This window comes from Astatotilapia calliptera, chromosome 7, assembly GCF_964374335.1.
Source record: "Astatotilapia calliptera chromosome 7, fAstCal68.1, whole genome shotgun sequence".
Taxonomy (NCBI): Eukaryota; Metazoa; Chordata; class Actinopteri; order Cichliformes; family Cichlidae; genus Astatotilapia; species Astatotilapia calliptera.
Genome location: NC_137428.1, coordinates 51316312 through 51333376, shown reverse-complemented (window position 1 = coordinate 51333376; position 17065 = coordinate 51316312). Strand labels below are relative to the sequence as shown.

Here is a 17065-nt window from a genome sequence, read left to right as displayed (position 1 = left end):
GAGGTCTGACCCAAACATCACTATGTGAGGGGAAAATCTGACGGGTTTATACCAGGTTGTGTGTCGTGACTGATCCGTGTGTTAATTCACATGGAGATGTGGTGCCAGGGGAAAAATGACCGTGTTTAAGAGGTGGTGCAAAGACTAGCAAACTCTTGTGTGACTGGTTGTGTATATTTTTGTGAGTTTGCGTGGGTGCACGAGAGGTCCTTCGAGAGTGATTCACTCAGTATGTGAGTGATCCGGGGAGTTTGTCTGTGTCCTCGCTTTTTCGTAGTGCCTAAAATAATGTGAATGTGTTGCTGCAGGGTTTCCATTAATAAATATGTTTCTAATTGCTCCCTTGAATAATCAATTATGAAAAAAAAGCCTCTTCGAATTTCCTAGCACCCACGTTGACATTAAACTGGTTATTTTGTGATCATTTACACTTACAAAAGAGTCACATGGTTGAGAAATTGCAGCCAGGTAATATGTGGAATTTTTGCCCAACAAATGACTATAATCAAAGTGTACATTTGTATGACAGAAACACACAAACACACAAGTTGAACCATTTCCTGTAAAACCTTCACTTATAGTAGCAACAACAAACGAAGGCTGCATTTTTCATTTTAGGCCTTACACTGCAGTTTTAATTTGGAAGATGAGTTAAAGAAACCACGTGATTGTTGGCCTCTATAGCAACTGTGGAATTTGGATGGGAGAGAACAAGCTCAAAATTTACTGCAGGCGTAAAAGCATATTCCATAAACATTGACACACACACCAGCTGTCTTACAGCCTCACCAGACCCACCCCCTTTGGTCAGTGGCCTGTGTCGTGTCTGTCCTGAGTCCGGTCTGAGGATCGCATGGCTGCAGCCTCCACCTGCTCTGCCAATTGGACCTGTCTGTCAGCAGTGGCAGAGCACAGGCACACACTGTGGGGATATGAGCTCAGCGTATACTGGGGGGGGGTCACCCCGGGACTGATGCAAGCTCTCTCACAGGCAGACATGTAAACTTAGCGATATACTTACACTTTCTGCCTTCAGCGTTGACACATTTGACAGCCTTGTGGTTACTTCGGGCACGTGCGTTTGCAAAGTTCTCTATACGTACAGCCATCTAAATGCTTACAACAATGTGCACACTCAGGCAAATCTGTTTCAAGCTATTCATTTTGCTGATTATATTCCTGATATGTGAACACGTAAACAGAGATTGTCTTGCCTTATCTATTCAATTGTTTCAGTTTTCCTAACAAAGAAGCCGCGACAATCAATTCATGTCCATCAGTACGATTGCAATGCACTAGATGATGAGTTAGATCTGTTTCAAACCTCTGTAAAATTTCCAGTAACTGGTCCTTGTAATTAAAAAGTAAAATATGTTTTTTTCTCTCTCTCTTTTTGGACCCTTGCAGGAAGAAATGAGTTGATTGCACGATACATCAAACTTCGCACAGGGAAAACGCGGACCAGGAAGCAGGTGAGTTCTCTGCAAATACCATTTGTAGCAGCCTCTATTTTTGAACCCCTTCAGAAAATCCACTCCTGTTGAGTGATGCGCCAACACCCTATACATCCCCCCCCACTGAACCCTCAATCCCTGGAGGGCTGGAGATGATGATTGATTTAGGGCCGTGGCCCAATGCACAGATGCTATAAGATCATGTGTCGGTGTTGTATCTTCACCACCTTGTGGATCTGGTGCTTGTTAGTAGGGAAACGAAGCTGGGGAAAACAGTGGTCTGGATGGGAAACTGAGGCAGGACGTGGAGGGATTTGGAACTCAATCCTCAGTCCGGTATCTGATATGGAAGAACTGATGTATGGGGCTGTGATGGATGTGGAGAGAAAGGGTCTCTGCTAAGTCATCTGTCGGAGACACTGTGGGAATGAAAAGAGATGATTAGAGATGGAAACAGAAGGAGGGGCAGTGGTAGATCAGAGATGAGTAGTAAGACAGGTTGGAGGCAGAGAGGGACACCTGCTGGTTTATCTGTGGCAAACTGACTGCTGTTCTCCAGAACGACTACATAAGACTATAGACCCCATAATTATAGAATTCAAGCGAGAAATGGGATGAAAATGACAGTGTTTCAATAAAAATACATAAAAGCAAATTAGTTATCAATGAGTTTGTTTAACAGGTCATAACTTAAAAACTGAAACTTGAACTAGTGTGTAGTTTGTACACTTTTTACTTATCGTTTTATTAAAGTATATACATTTCAGTTACATGTCTATCACTGTTTTTTTTCTTGTTTTATAGTTTTTGTTTATTAGTGAATGAAGGGAATAAAACATTTGAATCCATGTAAGCATCTCCATGTGGCAGAGGCCCAAAATGCAAAGCATTTATACCACATTGTTGTTAAAGCAGCTACGCACACCAAAGCTCTGCGTTACAAACATACATCCAACTCTTGAGATCTGCTTTTAGACACTGTCTCATGCACCACCGCAGACAGATCAAAACTTCTTTTTTCTTTGACTTCAGTAACACACAGCAGCAGGTTAAACAATTCAGTTAAATCCAATTTCTTTATGTAGCATCAAAATACAACAACAGTCACCTCAAGATGCTTCATATGGTAAAGACCCTAAAATAGTATAGAGAAAACCCCAGTAATCAGATGACCCCCTATGAGCAAGCACTTGGTGACAGTGGGAAGGGAAAAATCATTTTAACAGGAACAACCAGAATCAGAGAGGGACAGCCATCTGCTGCCACCATTTGGTGGTGAAAGGGGGGAAGACAGGACAAAAGACACACTGTGGAGGAGAGCCAGAGATTAATAATAGCTAATTCTATCTCCAAAGTGAGAAAAGGAGCTGTGCACAATTTGAGTAAGTGGCACATTTGTCCTCTGGGGTTTCATTTTGGTCTTACATATCCAAACTGTGTGGTTTTTTGGGGGTTTTTTTTGTGCACATCAGACAGCTGTGCTACGCATGTATTCAGTTCCTACAGTGAGATCATTGGGAAAACATGGATTGTGCTCAGGATTGATCCATCACAACTGTAGCTAAGTTTTAATTATTATTATTATTATTATTTCCTCTAGAGAATCATTATTCTTTAAAAGTGTTCAATTACTGAAGGAATTTCAGTTTTGCACCATAAATGCAGTATCATTTGCAAAAGTGATATTGCTGTGAGTATGAAACCTATCTAATCATTTAAGTATATAAAAAATAAGGCAACAGACAGGTGGTTAAGAAATCTATGTTCAGCCTATAGGTTTACTTTAGATACCACTTTTGCTAAGTGGTATCTTTTCTTTATATGCACACCTGGAATGTCAGAATTCCCGGAAAAAGAAAATAAATGTTGATACTTTTCACCGGGCTTTACAGATTTCAGTGTTCCTCATTTAAAAGGCTGTTTAACCAGAAAGCACTGTACATAAATACATTTTTTTAAACACACCAAGAGAAAACAGGACTGAAAAATAACACATAAAATTTTAGCTGCAACAAATCTTCCCAGGAACAGTCTTTGCAACTCTGAGTATCCAAGAAGAAAAAAGTAACTACTTTAATAAACTCCTAGGCACTAAACTCAGTGGACAATGGTTCACTTTTCTCATAAACCATAAATCTCATAAATCCTAATTTAACCCCTGGATATACCATACATTTCCTATCAAATAACAGGTATCAAATAACAGTGACAACGTGAAAGGGATCACTTATAGTGATGCACATGTGGCTTGAAAACAACTTCAGATGGATGATAATGTTTGTCTCTGACTACTGGACATGTAATAGTAATTAATATTAGTTGACCTTAGGTTTAAATTAACACCGTTTTTTAAAGTTGCTGATCGTCCGTGGATTAGAAAAAGAATAGCTCGTAGTTGCCACGCGGTCAAACATGTACACCTTTGGCCAGAGTTTCCAGTTCACCTGCCTTTGTCTTTTAAACTGTGCGAGGAAGCTCGACCAGTGGGAAAACCATGTAAACAGACCGTTTTTGTGGTTTATTACATTCAGTTGTTTTTGTTGTCTGTGCTTTCCAGGTGTCTAGTCATATCCAGGTTCTAGCTCGACGGAAGGCCAGGGAGATCCAGGTGAAGCTGAAGGTACGCTACGTGAGTCAAACTATTTTTATACATTCTCAAAATGCTTTTGACTATTCAAGATGTTGTTATTATCACTATTACTGCTAGATTTGACTTCAGGCTATAATCAGACCAAAGTATCAGAACTGAGGTGCCGTTAATGCGGTGATATTAATCAGCTTGAGCAGTAACAGATGGAAAAGGGGTGAAAATATAATTACCCTATATTATTTTCTTTCATACTGAAGAAAAAAGCGCTGTCGTTCACATTCCTTTAAAACAAATACACAAATGACCAGCTATCTTAATTGCACCCTCTAATTGGTGCCGGTTTTAAATGCGATGCTGGCACATTTCAGTGAAATGTGAACATGTTTCCCCAAAGCCCGAGGCTTTCTGTGCACGCCTGTGAATATGATGATCCAAACACAGTTTTCAGGAAATATATGAATCCCTGCATTATTACTGCCAGGTATTACATTTATTAAGTGCCACAATAAAAGTGTTCCGAGTGGTACGCTGAGCATTTACACATCCCTGTCCCCCCAGTACTTTCTCAGTTTGCATTTCTCATCCGCATGCGCTCGCATAGTCGCAGTCACAGCAGGCAACAGGACTCTTCCTCGCCTTGGATGGTAGCCACGAGGGTTCAGCTGGCAGGGCTCTGCGCTGGTCACAGGGTTGGCCCCTGTGACAGGCCTTTTTTAAATGCGTCTTTGGTGTAACTGAGATCCCTGCCACATGTACCCCCCATATTTCAGCTATGCCCTTGTGTTAGCCAGTTCTGGGAAGAAGAATGCACCCCGTGGCCTTGCCCATTTGGGCTTGGCGGCAAGTGCTTGTAGTCCTCTGTGGTCTGCGGACTGCTGAAGGAGTGGATTCAAAAACAAGAGCGATATCACTTTACAGTATTCCTCATAGTTTAAACATTTTGTCCTTTATCTCTTTTTAAAAAATCCTTTTTGTGACATTAGAATTTACCAGTTCTGGGATTGTTATGGTAAGCAAATCAAATCAAATCAAATCACTTTTTATTGTCACATCACATGTGCAGGCACACTGGCACAGCACATGCGAGTGAAATTCTTGTGTGCGAGCCCCACAAGCAACAGAGATGTGCAAACACAACAACACAAACGAGCAAAATACAAGAATGGCCAACCTGAAACTAATAAATATATGTACAACATATATCAACATATCACCCCGTTGCCTGCAGTGACTTAAAGTATGACCTCTAACAGAAGCTAGTTGTCATCACTGGCTTGCCCCTGCCAAAGCAATAAACTTAACTCTTGACCTAAAGGTCCTTGACTGTAATATCACCTTCTCTGCAGCTCTCTGACTGGCAGGGATTCACCGATGATGCAAGCTGGCCTCTGCCTTTCATTTCCCCTTTTAGGGCTCTGCTTGTGTTAGTGGAGAAGTAGGACGCAGACTTAAATGGAGTCTGATGAGTGCTGTCCTTTTGCTTTCTACTGTCTGTTTAATCTTACTCGTGCTCTCTCGTCTTCTGTCTCTGTAGGATCAGGCTGCCAAAGACAAGGCCCTCCAGAGCATGGCCACCATGTCATCAGCCCAGATCATATCGCCCACAGCCTTCCAGAACAAGATGGCTCTCCAGGGCCTGTCTCGGCCAGCTTACCCCACTAGTGGTGGGGTGAGTCTTCACGTCTTCCTAAAACCCTGAGCAGTAGCACAGAATCCATCAAGGATTCTGTGGGTTTAATCCAAATGTTTTAAAAATCATATACTCGTACATGTATATCATATTCTGGTAGGCGAGTTATTTGGTGAATTCAGATTGTCTGCTTACAATTTTTACCTTTCAATTGTGAATAAGGAAGCTTGATTTCTTTTAAGAAGCACTTGTCAGCTCAGGCTTACATCTTGAATACATAATAAGCACCTCAGTATGAGGATTACTGGTATGATGCAACAATTTAATGTACTTTCCCTTCTTTCTGTTTTGTAAGTTTTGGCACGGGGCACTTCCAGCACAGCCAGGAAGCCATGAAGAGTAAGTAGTTGCTGTCTATCATTAGTTTCTCATGCTATAAGTTTATTAACCATCAGATAAATTTCACCTGGGGAATTCATCTCAAAGCAAATGAAAACACATCAGTGCAATTATAAAGAAAAGTCTTCAGCTGCCTGACATTCAGCATACCACTCTAGCTCCTGCGTCTTTAGAGGTCAGGTGCTCCAATTAGTAAATGAGAAGGGGTCATGAGGCCAAGACGGTGCATAATGTCTCTCCCCCTCTCTTGTCTGTCTCTTCTCTCCAGCATTAAGCCCTTTTCCCAACAGAGCTATGCCATGCAAGCGTCTGGCCCTGCCCCGATAACAGGTGGGTGTTGACAGAAGGCTGTCGTGTCAGCAAAGTGCCGAGACAACCCAGCTCATCATAAAGAGCTTGCATAATGCTCACACAAATCGCAGCAATTTTGCTGCATTATCAACTTTTACTCAAGTCACAGTCAAACGACACGTTCACATGGTTGCGGCCTTTCCTTCTGCAGTTTATGATAACACACAGGGGCTGTCCATGTCTCCTGGTGCCCCCCCTTGGCAGGGTCGAAGTATTGCCAGCTCCAAGCTGCGAATGCTGGAGTTCTCCGCCTTCCTAGAGCAACCTCAAGACCCGGAGACTGTAAGTAAAGTGGATCCATCAGTGGTTTAGTTAGCGTTATTATTACCATAGTTGAAACAAAGGCTTACTCTTAAAAAATGAAAATGAATAAATAAAAGAATCCTGCTCACTTCATTTACACCTGACAGTGGTCCTTATACCTTGATTAGGAAATATTTTTGTCCTATAAACAAAAGTAAAGCTACAAATTCTGAAGGCAATAAGTAACTTTTCTGCTACTTTTGATTTTATTTTATGGCAAAAGCCGATGTTAAAAGCTAATCTGGCAATTGAAAACTGCATTGAACTATCCAAGTGTGACTGCAACTAAAAAAAGATCATGAGATGATCTCAAAGAATACACACAACACATCAGATGATCAGGAATGTTGCAAGTGGAAAGAAAAAGGGTGGGACCCTTGAGACAGGTGATGGGATATCACAATGAAGGCGATCAAATGTAGCGGCTGGCTTCTTATAACAGATGTCAGATAGCAGCCAACAGAGCTCGGCATTCAGCAAATGAAACATTTGCCATTTCTGGATGCGTTCATTTCCTGATATGCACTTTTGTTTCTCCAGTTCAACAAGCACCTGTTTGTGCATATCGGCCAGTCCAATCCGAGCTACAGCGACCCCTATCTGGAGTCGGTGGACATCAGGCAGATCTATGACAAGTTCCCAGAGAAGAAAGGGGGCCTGAAAGAGCTGTTTGACAAGGGGCCACCCAACGCTTTCTTTCTCGTCAAGTTCTGGGTAAAACATTTCTCTGCATTTGTTTTTTTTTTAATCTCTTAATAGTTTTATATGATCTTCCCTTGTTTCTTCCTTCTAAGCTCACTTCGTTTATCTCAAACTAATTTCAGATGAAAACCTCCACTGTAATTTTTTACTCCATATAAAGCCCAGTATGATAGCTGTGTGTGGCATGTTTTATACATCATCATATAATCCTCCTGAAGTCAAGAAGGTGAAGTGAGAGTACAGTGAATGCTCTTGTTAATGTTTTGTACCACCTGTTGGCTGTTAATGGCCTTGCGGTGTTAACTGTGTTGAGATAGCTTAAGCATTGGAGTTAAATGAACTTAAGTGTGATTTAGGGCTAGAATGAATGGAAAGTCATGGCTCCCTGACCCGATTGGTGGTTTATATGCCAGCAAAGAAGGCCTTGCTGTCCAACATGCATTTGCCTTGTGCGTATTTGTATATTTGCTTGTGATGTGTGTGTATGTGAGTGTGTGAATGTGTGTGTGTGACAGGAACCTTGGGGAGAGTGGCAGGCCTGATCTTTCACTAGGAGAAATGTGATCCGAGACACCTGTCTCTGCACTATTAGACTGACCAACCCTCATACCCCCTCCTTATATTCTTATTTATAGATAAGCCCCACCAAAAGTGCATACACACACACACACACACACACACACACACACACACACACACACACACACACAGACAACAACGAATCACTCTCATTACCCCCACCATCACACATTGAGAGTGATTTAGGGAATAAAGCATGATAACAAAGTCAGCATAAGATACAAGCAGACGAATAGATGGTAGTGTGATTCCCGATTATCCACTGGAAATCTGAGGAAACTCCAAGTTGAGGACATAAAAATGGGACAGAGAAGGGAGAAAGAGAGCAAGAGACACAGACATTGACTTTGTTCATTCTTTTGATTTGTTTCTCTGGCCATGTTGCTTTAGTATTTGCCTCACTTCTCCACATAATATCAAATAAAAACACTTTTAAAAGGACCAACTCTGAAGTAAATAAATGACAGAAAATCAAGGATGGACAGCCTCTTTGCCAGTGGCTGTGATAGAGCAGGTCATCTGCTAACCTAAAGGTTGGTGGTTCAATCACTGGTTCCCTGGTTACTCCAGTCAAAGTATTATTGTACAAGATGCTGAACTCCAAGTTGCCCTCCAGTGGATTCATCCAAGATAGGAAAATAGAAAAAAATGTGGTAAATGACGACAGTGTAGAGTAGATAAAACAATCGGTCTATTTACCAGTAAGACTTAGTGAGTTTATAAGAATCCAACAACAATATATAACTTGGCTATGGGCAGACAGTTAAGGCTTATGCATTATTTTAGTGTGTGAAGGGTTGTGTGGGGTTAAATCTATGTGACAAACACATCCAAAGCAGAGGTTTTGCTGTCTGAGACAGACGGCAGTGCTCAGTGTTTCCCACTGATGTTCAATAAACAGATCGGCATCCAACAGTTGCCGAATCTGACACGTTGGGGTGGGGTGGAATTACCTTTAAGCTTAAAATGAGTTGAAAGTACGTTTGAGGAGAAGCGTTGTAAACAGCCATAGGTTTCATACAGCCTTGTGTATACTTTCACCACTTTGCTGTGTTGCTTGCATGTTGATGGCTGAGGCAGAATGGAGGCTGAAGTAACTAAAAACAGTCAAATCTTACTGCTTTAACAAATTACTGAATCGTTTCACACAAAAATATGGCCATGTCAAGGTGACATGGTATATTAAAGCGTTAACTGCTGCTGTGTGACGCCTCCAAAGATGCTGAATGTCAGGTTCAAAGTGCCGCCTTGCATCCGATTCCACCAGATGGCTTCGTATGTATGCCATTACCCTTCTCACATGCTTGACTTACATATTATTTATTGTAGACAGATAAAAGACATTGGTGAGTGGCACCATATTGGAAGTAGTTTACTCCAGGGTTGGGAAGAGCAGCTGGTCGAGCTGTGGCATTTGAATCGGGGGCGAGGGGAAGAAGGGGATGAGTAGCCTCGCCATATATCACTGAAAGAAAAGAGAGCAAGACAGCAATAACGGGCAGGAGGTAGAAATAGAGACACAGAAGGTGTGAACAAGAGATAGGGATAGCAGGAGAAATGCTGGGTGGCATTAACCCAACAAGTCACCAGTGAAATATTACTCTCTTGATTCATGTCAGAGCCTGGTGGAGTCAACAGTTATGACATATCCAACTTGCTAGAGGAAAACAAGCTCATAACACTGTCCCCCCCTCCCCCCAAGCCTGTTCATTTTATCATGTCCCAAGGGGGTCCTCCAATTCTCAAGGCATCCATGACAAAACCCAGAAATGCTGCAAAAACAGCTGGGTATTTCAACAGCTACAGTGGAGAAACCCCCAGAAAAGACGCTCTTGGCCATGAGAATAAGCAAAATGAAATCCTTAACACATCTGAAAATATGATAACCTTATTTAAGCCATTGTAAAAGCTGGAAAGAGGCTATTTGGTATCACTGCAGTCATATAGCCACATAGCAGGTTGTGACTTCGGGGTGTGCTGAGGCGCAGGTTGGCATGGTGATGGTGACAGGCGGCTGACCCGTCTCCAAAGCTATGGTATTCTAGATTGAATTTCCAGCAAACCTCCCTGTCGGCCACTCTCTGCCCTGCTCCTCTCCCCATCTTCCTCTCCTTCACCCCCTCGGCGCCCGTGGCCCTGTCCTAACGGATTGTCTCACGCCTTTGAAGTGCAGAGGGAATCTGATTTGAGCTGGCTCTGCTAAATTGTTACACAGCCAGCCTGCCCACCATGATCTAATCAGCCAATTGCACGCTGCTGATTGTAATTGGATGAATTCCCTCGCAGGCTGTTAGGGAAGCAGGGAATGGCAGTTTGAGGAGGGTCACTAGGCCCCAGGGATGAAGACAAATAGAGGAATTACATGAGCCAGGGATGAAGATGAACGGGGTGATGAAGAGATGAGAGGAGGCTGAGCTGTGTCTCAATGGCCCATTAGGAGACAAGAGCCCGACAGGGGAAAAGGTAAAGCAGCTCAGCTGTCTGACAGAAGAGGCGTCACCTCAGTCTGATCCAAAATCTGATTATGCTCACCTCAGTTCAAACTTGAGCCAGTGGGGGGATTAGAGGTGGGTGAAGCTGCTTCATCTGAGAATAAAGAAAGTTGAATCTAAGCTGCCTTTGAACTTGTGAGGCCATATTCTTCTCATAGAAACGTTTCAGCATTCCAGCACTTTTGGTTCTTGCTTATGACAGATGTCAAAATAGTTTCTTTTTCACAATCTATGCAACTTATCGTCTTGCCTCGGGCTGCTACATGTTATATAGATTTTGTGATTTTTGATTAGAAACACTACAAGTCCAAGATAAATCCAGTGGACGCTTCTTGTAAGTAGAGTGAACACAATGCCACTGGAATGCAAAATCATCTTGCACGCTTATACATACAGTGAGGCAGAGGAATTATATGAGCCATGAAGATGAACGGGGTGATGAAGAGATGAGAGGGGAGCTAGGCGGTACATCTTGGCAATCTTTAGGCTGGATTCGACTTGGGTAAATGAGGATCTGTCCTGTAAGCACTTCTTGGCTTACCAAGGTTACCTCTCAAGCTTTGTTGAGCCGGAGCACCTTTGACGCAGAGATCCATAGGTGTGGAAATTTGTAGATTACAGAGCTGTATGAACTGTTTATCCTCAAGTATGTGAATGTGCAGTGTGGTGCATGGGTAGTGCACACATCTCCATTTAAAGGGGCTGAGGTTTGTAGGTCTTTATACACCACCAAGCTGTTTTAATCACCATGGTTCCCTTTGGCCAAGTATATATTAACACATTATCTCTTTCTTCCTTCCAGGCGGACCTTAGTGTAAACCTGCAGGATGACAGCAGCTTCTTTTATGGTGTGTCCAGCCAGTACGAGAGCTCTGAGAACATGATTATCACCTCATCCACCAAGGTCTGTTCCTTTGGCAAACAGGTGGTGGAGAAAGTTGAGGTAAGAATGCGATACTGGAAGGTGTCAAGTGTCATTTGTTATGTCATCTTTTATTAGAGTATATACACTTATGCTGCCATGTTAATGGAATTTTTGCACTATTTTGCATATGTTTTCGGCACAATTTGTTTTTCTTACTTTTTCCAGCCTATTCATCCAAATGTGCCCATTGGGCAAAGAGTCAGGCTTCCTCTTATTTGTTTGGGGTCCCAGTAGAGATGTTATCTAACAGATGTGGCTAACTTCTTGGCTCGGAGCAATGCCGTCTTCAGAGTTTATTAAAGAGGCCCTTTGAAATATTTATGACATGAGCAGAAATGACATTTTATGATTTTATAGCTGTTCCTTTTATGAGAATTGTTTATGAAAAAAACTCTTGTCGGACCAATAAACGTCATATAACCTGTAATTCTAGCTGCTGTCACTCTGGAAATGTACCCAGCAACAGACTGGGATATCTCTACATGCTAGTCAGGACTGAGAAAAATTAAATTTGCAGCTTTTTTGTTAAATAAGATAGTTATGTTTGAAAGATTTTAATCGCTATTAAAAATGTTCTTATTGAGAAGATGTGAATTTCATCCAAAACTAGATTCAGCTGGAGGAATATTTTTAGTCATCAGTGATTCAATTTTTTTTGTTGGTGAGATATGAATATTAAATTAATACATTACAAAATGTGACCACTTAATTTTTAAGCAACATTTATTAGTCAGCCATTTTTTTCCTGTAAGTATCATTTTTTAGTTTAGCTGCTTTACAAAACTGACACCTTCCACTTTTCCCATTTATCGGCAGTAACGTATATATTTGGCTCCAATTCAGGAAGTTTGCGTCACCGATTGAATGATGGAAGAGTGATGTTACGACATAAAGAGGTCATGACCACATCAAAAGCCACACTTATCACACTGGGGAGTGAATAACCCCCACCGCAGATTCCAGTCAGTTACTGCTGATCTGTGGTCTGTAAACTGACGCGATTCACAAATTTCCCCAATATGAATAACTGTTATGTTTCCCGTTAACCGTACACAATAGCTGCCCCGCCCCCACTCGCTGCTGATGGATTGTACAATATAAGCACATACACACATATCCCTAGGTAGAGCCATCTGCCTCAATCGGCCACATGATGATATTTAATGGCTTCATTATTTGATTACGGTTGTCACAAGAAATATGTTTATTGTCATATCTGGCATGCCATATGCCGCATTAGGTATATTATATTACAAACAATACTGCTTATCACATACAGTAGACCTAGACGTTCATATCCAATGCATCCATTTGAGTTTCAGTGGCCTATGTATCCCTGCGTTTTTGCAACAGATTTCACATTTCATCCATACATTTTTAAATTCTCTTTCAGTGTGATATATGTTCGCAGATATTAAACTTCACTCGTATGTGTCTGTTCCCCTAGACGGAGTACGCGCGTTTCGAAAATGGACGCTATGTGTTTCGGATCCACCGCTCTCCGTTGTGCGAATACATGATCAACTTTATCCACAAGCTTAAACACCTGCCGGAGAAGTACATGATGAACAGCGTACTGGAAAACTTCACTATCTTACAGGTACCAACTTTCAAATCTGTGTAGTACGTATAAAACTGCAGCTTACCTTTCCCCAGGCTGTTAATGACAAGAAATAAGCTTCTTCTCTTAAGCTGCACTGATATCATATAGTTTGGACTCAAATTATGAGCAGCAGAGTGGGGTCGAAGTATTTCACATCACAACTCAGAAACTAGACTCAAAATAAACAGTTTAGCCAACTAGTAAATACTAATGGAGAATACAAAACTATAATCACTTGTTTTCATAAAATCATATATTTCCACACTACTTCACCCTGGATTCACTTGCTAACTAATTACAAATATGCAACAACAGAAAATAAATTTTGGTTTTGTTTGAGTCGTAATTTAGGCATCTAAATTCTTTTTGTTTTAGTCTAGTTTTAGTTGAATAAATCAAATCAAGCGATTATCCAGCTGACTAAAGTATAAAGTGTAAAAGTTTTGGTCCACACAGTCAGTCTTCTTTTAAGGGTCTTATTTTCAATATCAAATGCAACCTGTTTCTATTCTTATCTTTCTCCCAAGCATTGACATTTTGTCATGTTTTCGTGAGAAACAAGGAGCTTGGAAGCAACTGTTACCCCCCCCCCCCCCCCCCCCCAACCAAAATAAATAAATAAATAAAAAGGTGTACTGTTACTGGGGGCAGATAAAATGTGCATGTCTAACCATAGGTGATTAGTTCTGATTGGATAACTTCCAAATTTGTCCCACCTTTCTATACAACTTAATTAGTTGGATCTCATCTCTCCAGAATATTTTCATCTTATTATTTGTTGACAAGCGTGTTAATACTTGTCATCATAGTTTTTGTCCTCCTGCGTTGGTTTTTATTCAGTCATGGTCTTATTGTCATTGGAAAAAAGGCTATTGAGAAAAACTCTACATATATATATATATATATATATATATATATATATATATATATATATATATATATATATATATATATATATATATATATATATATATATATATATATATATATATATATATATATATATATATATATATATATATATATATATATATATATATATATATATATATATATATATATATGACTTCACCCTGCTTTGTAGCCGGTGTGAAACAGGAAATCCGTGGTCTTCAGCTAAGTACTGCTGTGGCATTTCAATTGGTTAACCATGACAGACCAGAAACAGCTGGAACCATTTTAATTTTATGCCTTCTAGTTGGACTTTTCTGAATGAGCCGGTGTGCTCCTCAGTGGATAGTGGGGTGTATTGTCATAGTAACCAGAGGGGCCTAAAAGACAGGGTTTTTAAAAATGTGTTTCTTCTATTGGAGGCTCCATTCCTACACTCCTAGCAAAGGCACAATGACCATATTGAGCCCACACTGATGACTACATGGCAGCATGTCATTAGGCTTCTCAATGGAGTTATTTAGCTCATATGAACCACAAACGTCTCATACACAGATGTTCACATACATATAGATGACAATACACACAGACAATGCTGCAGGGCTGAGCACAATGATGTGACAAAAGTTGCTTTCAGTGCAACGTTGTTAAACATAAGGAGTTTTTTTTCCTGTCATGTTATGCATGTTGCCTTTCCATGAATGCCAAGCAGTACTTTAGATACATATCAGCCTTATGTATAGAATAGCACCATTTCAGCCAAGGGATTGTGTGTCCAGTTACTCATTATTAGTGTGTATGTGTCAGTAATTAGTCAGTATATTTAACTAATGAACCGGCCAGGGAGACTAGTTAGGGTTAGGTGTCTAGGCTCTAAGCTCATCACTCCACATGAATGTGCTACATTTAAAACTGGGAAGCGATAAGTAAATACGCCCTATCCACCATCCCCACAGCCTAAAGGTTGATGCTGGGCTGGTGGAGAGGTTGAAACGGCGAGCACTGATGAAGGGAACTGGTGGCAATGTGATGTCCAAGTGAGCATCGGGAAACTTTACTGCTTAAATCAACTGCCAAATTGGGAGGGTGTATTCGGTATCGGCGTGAGAAGAGGGAGGCATGTTACGTGGGTATGACGCAGTGGAGCTCGAGTTGCCTGCCTAAACTAGCTGGCAGGCTCACTTCATTAGTGATGTAGCAGAAAGCCACGGCTCTGCCAGAACCACAAAAAATAAAATAAAATAAGAAGAAGCTATAAAAATCGGTGTTGTCCAAACTGTGGGTAAATTTACATTGTAAGTAAAAACACGACAAACGAAGCTTCACAATATGACACCAGTTTGTGTTTGTCTACAGGTGGTGACTAACAGGGACACACTGGAGACCCTGCTGTGCATAGCCTACGTCTTCGAGGTGTCCACTAGCGAGCACGGAGCGCAGCATCATATTTACAGGCTAGTCAAAGACTGACACGGCCTCTCACTCTGAACTTACCAGTTCTAGACCCATTGTAGCACACCGGTGAGCAACAACACTAAACAATAGACTACTTCCTCTACAAGATGAATTCATACGAGGCGGTCGGGAGCCTGGAGAAGCACAGGCTGTGACGGTTTGTGCAGGAACACAACTACTGCTGAACAAGAGTTAGATTTGGGACTGTGGAAGTTGAAACTGGCTGTGTGTGAAGAGGAGGACCACTGTGTACACTGTGGTTTCTATGCCAAAGGAGCCAAACATAGCTAAGAAGACCTGCATGAGAGAGTTGTAATTGGTGGTGTTTTTTTCCATCTCATTTTTACTAGCGCTTGTTTTTAATTTAGATTCTTTTACACACATGCATGTGCAGGGGATGTTTGTGACAGAGAAGTCTGGCTGCCTCAGGGTGCCATCTAGTGACTTAAATATAAATATATATAAAAATGGGAAAAATAATAAAAGTATACTGAGAATCCCTTATTTGCACATCCGAAAGAAAAAAAATCACTGTTTTTTTGTGCCAATGTTTTGCGATTATGTACAGTGCCACAACCTTCTCTTAACAGAGTTACGTTGACAGGTGGCTAAAACGATTTAAAAGAACTTGTATTCACTTTGTTTGATGTTGAATGTTTCTTGTCTTACTGTTTTTTGATTGAAAACTGTCTGACTGCAACAAAAGGCACATAATAACACTGCTAACTTGAACCAGATTTGGACTTGTAAGCCGATTATCGAAGTTGTCTGCATCTGTAACTTGCCCTGAGGTGTCACATGAAAATACAAGTGTTTCTTACATAAGTCCTCGCTGGTTTTGTAGTATTTCCACTAACTGCTACACGCTGCATAAACGTGTTTAGGAGAATTATAAAATGTGCAGGATTTGACAGAGCTGTCAGAGAGACTTTCCTTTGACAGCTTTTTACAGCTTTCCCAGTATGTTGTGTGCACACTGGAAAGGTGATAAAATAAATATATTGAAAGTTTAAAGTGTGCATAGTAAATCAGTTTACTTTTGGAAGGTGTTGTTGATGAGCACCATACTGTTCTATAGTGGATGAACAGCCTCATGCTGAAGAAAGTCAAAACTAATTGCAGATGGCAGTGCTTTTGCTCCAGTGAGGCCCCGGAAACCAAAAAGTAAGTATTTAAGGGTGCAGATTAAAATGACTGATTAACCTGTTGGTCGTTAATTTTCTCTGATTGTTAATGTAGAGAGGATTGTGTAAGCAAATCATCACATTTAAGAGGCTAAAGTAAAAAATAATTTCAGCTATTTTTGCTAAATAGCTGACCAAAATCATGAATTAGTTATCAACATAAATGTGTAACAACATTTTACTTTCTCTTAGTGGGTTTTTTGGTGGGCAGTGTCACTACATGCTCACAGTTTTAATCACATCCACGTATGCATCCGATATTTTATATTTAAAAAAAAAGAACTACTACAGCAAGCGCAGAGAATACACTTTTTTAATGTAGTAGAGACACAGATGTTGTTAACAGTAGTGACGATTGCCATCTAGTGGTGTTTTGGCAACATTACACTTTGTTAGTTTGATTTAACTTGGTAGGTTAGAATCGGTGTAAGAAGAAGTGTAGAAGCAAATCACAAATGTAGTATTTCAAGGCGCCATATTTTGTATTGTAAGAAACCTTACACATCA

General features: G+C 40.8%; 1 protein-coding gene across 7 annotated transcripts in view; it reads left to right on the top strand.

The window, feature by feature from the left end:
- Positions 1-16388, top strand: part of tead4 (TEA domain transcription factor 4) — a 36447-nt gene extending 20059 nt beyond the window's left edge. For 4 of the 7 annotated variants that reach the window (XM_080303806.1, XM_080303810.1, XM_080303807.1 and 1 more), the window contains 10 exons: positions 1408-1472; positions 4012-4083; positions 5579-5713; positions 6030-6073; positions 6342-6403; positions 6576-6706; positions 7268-7441; positions 11303-11443; positions 12873-13025; positions 15276-16388. In XM_080303806.1, coding sequence (XP_080159932.1) covers positions 1408-1472; positions 4012-4083; positions 5579-5713; positions 6030-6073; positions 6342-6403; positions 6576-6706; positions 7268-7441; positions 11303-11443; positions 12873-13025; positions 15276-15389 — 1091 coding nt within the window. In that variant the 3' untranslated portion in view covers positions 15390-16388. The remainder of the gene's footprint in view (positions 1-1407; positions 1473-4011; positions 4084-5578; positions 5714-6029; positions 6074-6341; positions 6404-6575; positions 6707-7267; positions 7442-11302; positions 11444-12872; positions 13026-15275) is intronic. The other 3 variants (XM_026172254.2, XM_080303808.1, XM_080303811.1) reach the window with 1 other exon arrangement.
- Positions 16389-17065: the final 677 nt, after the last annotated feature.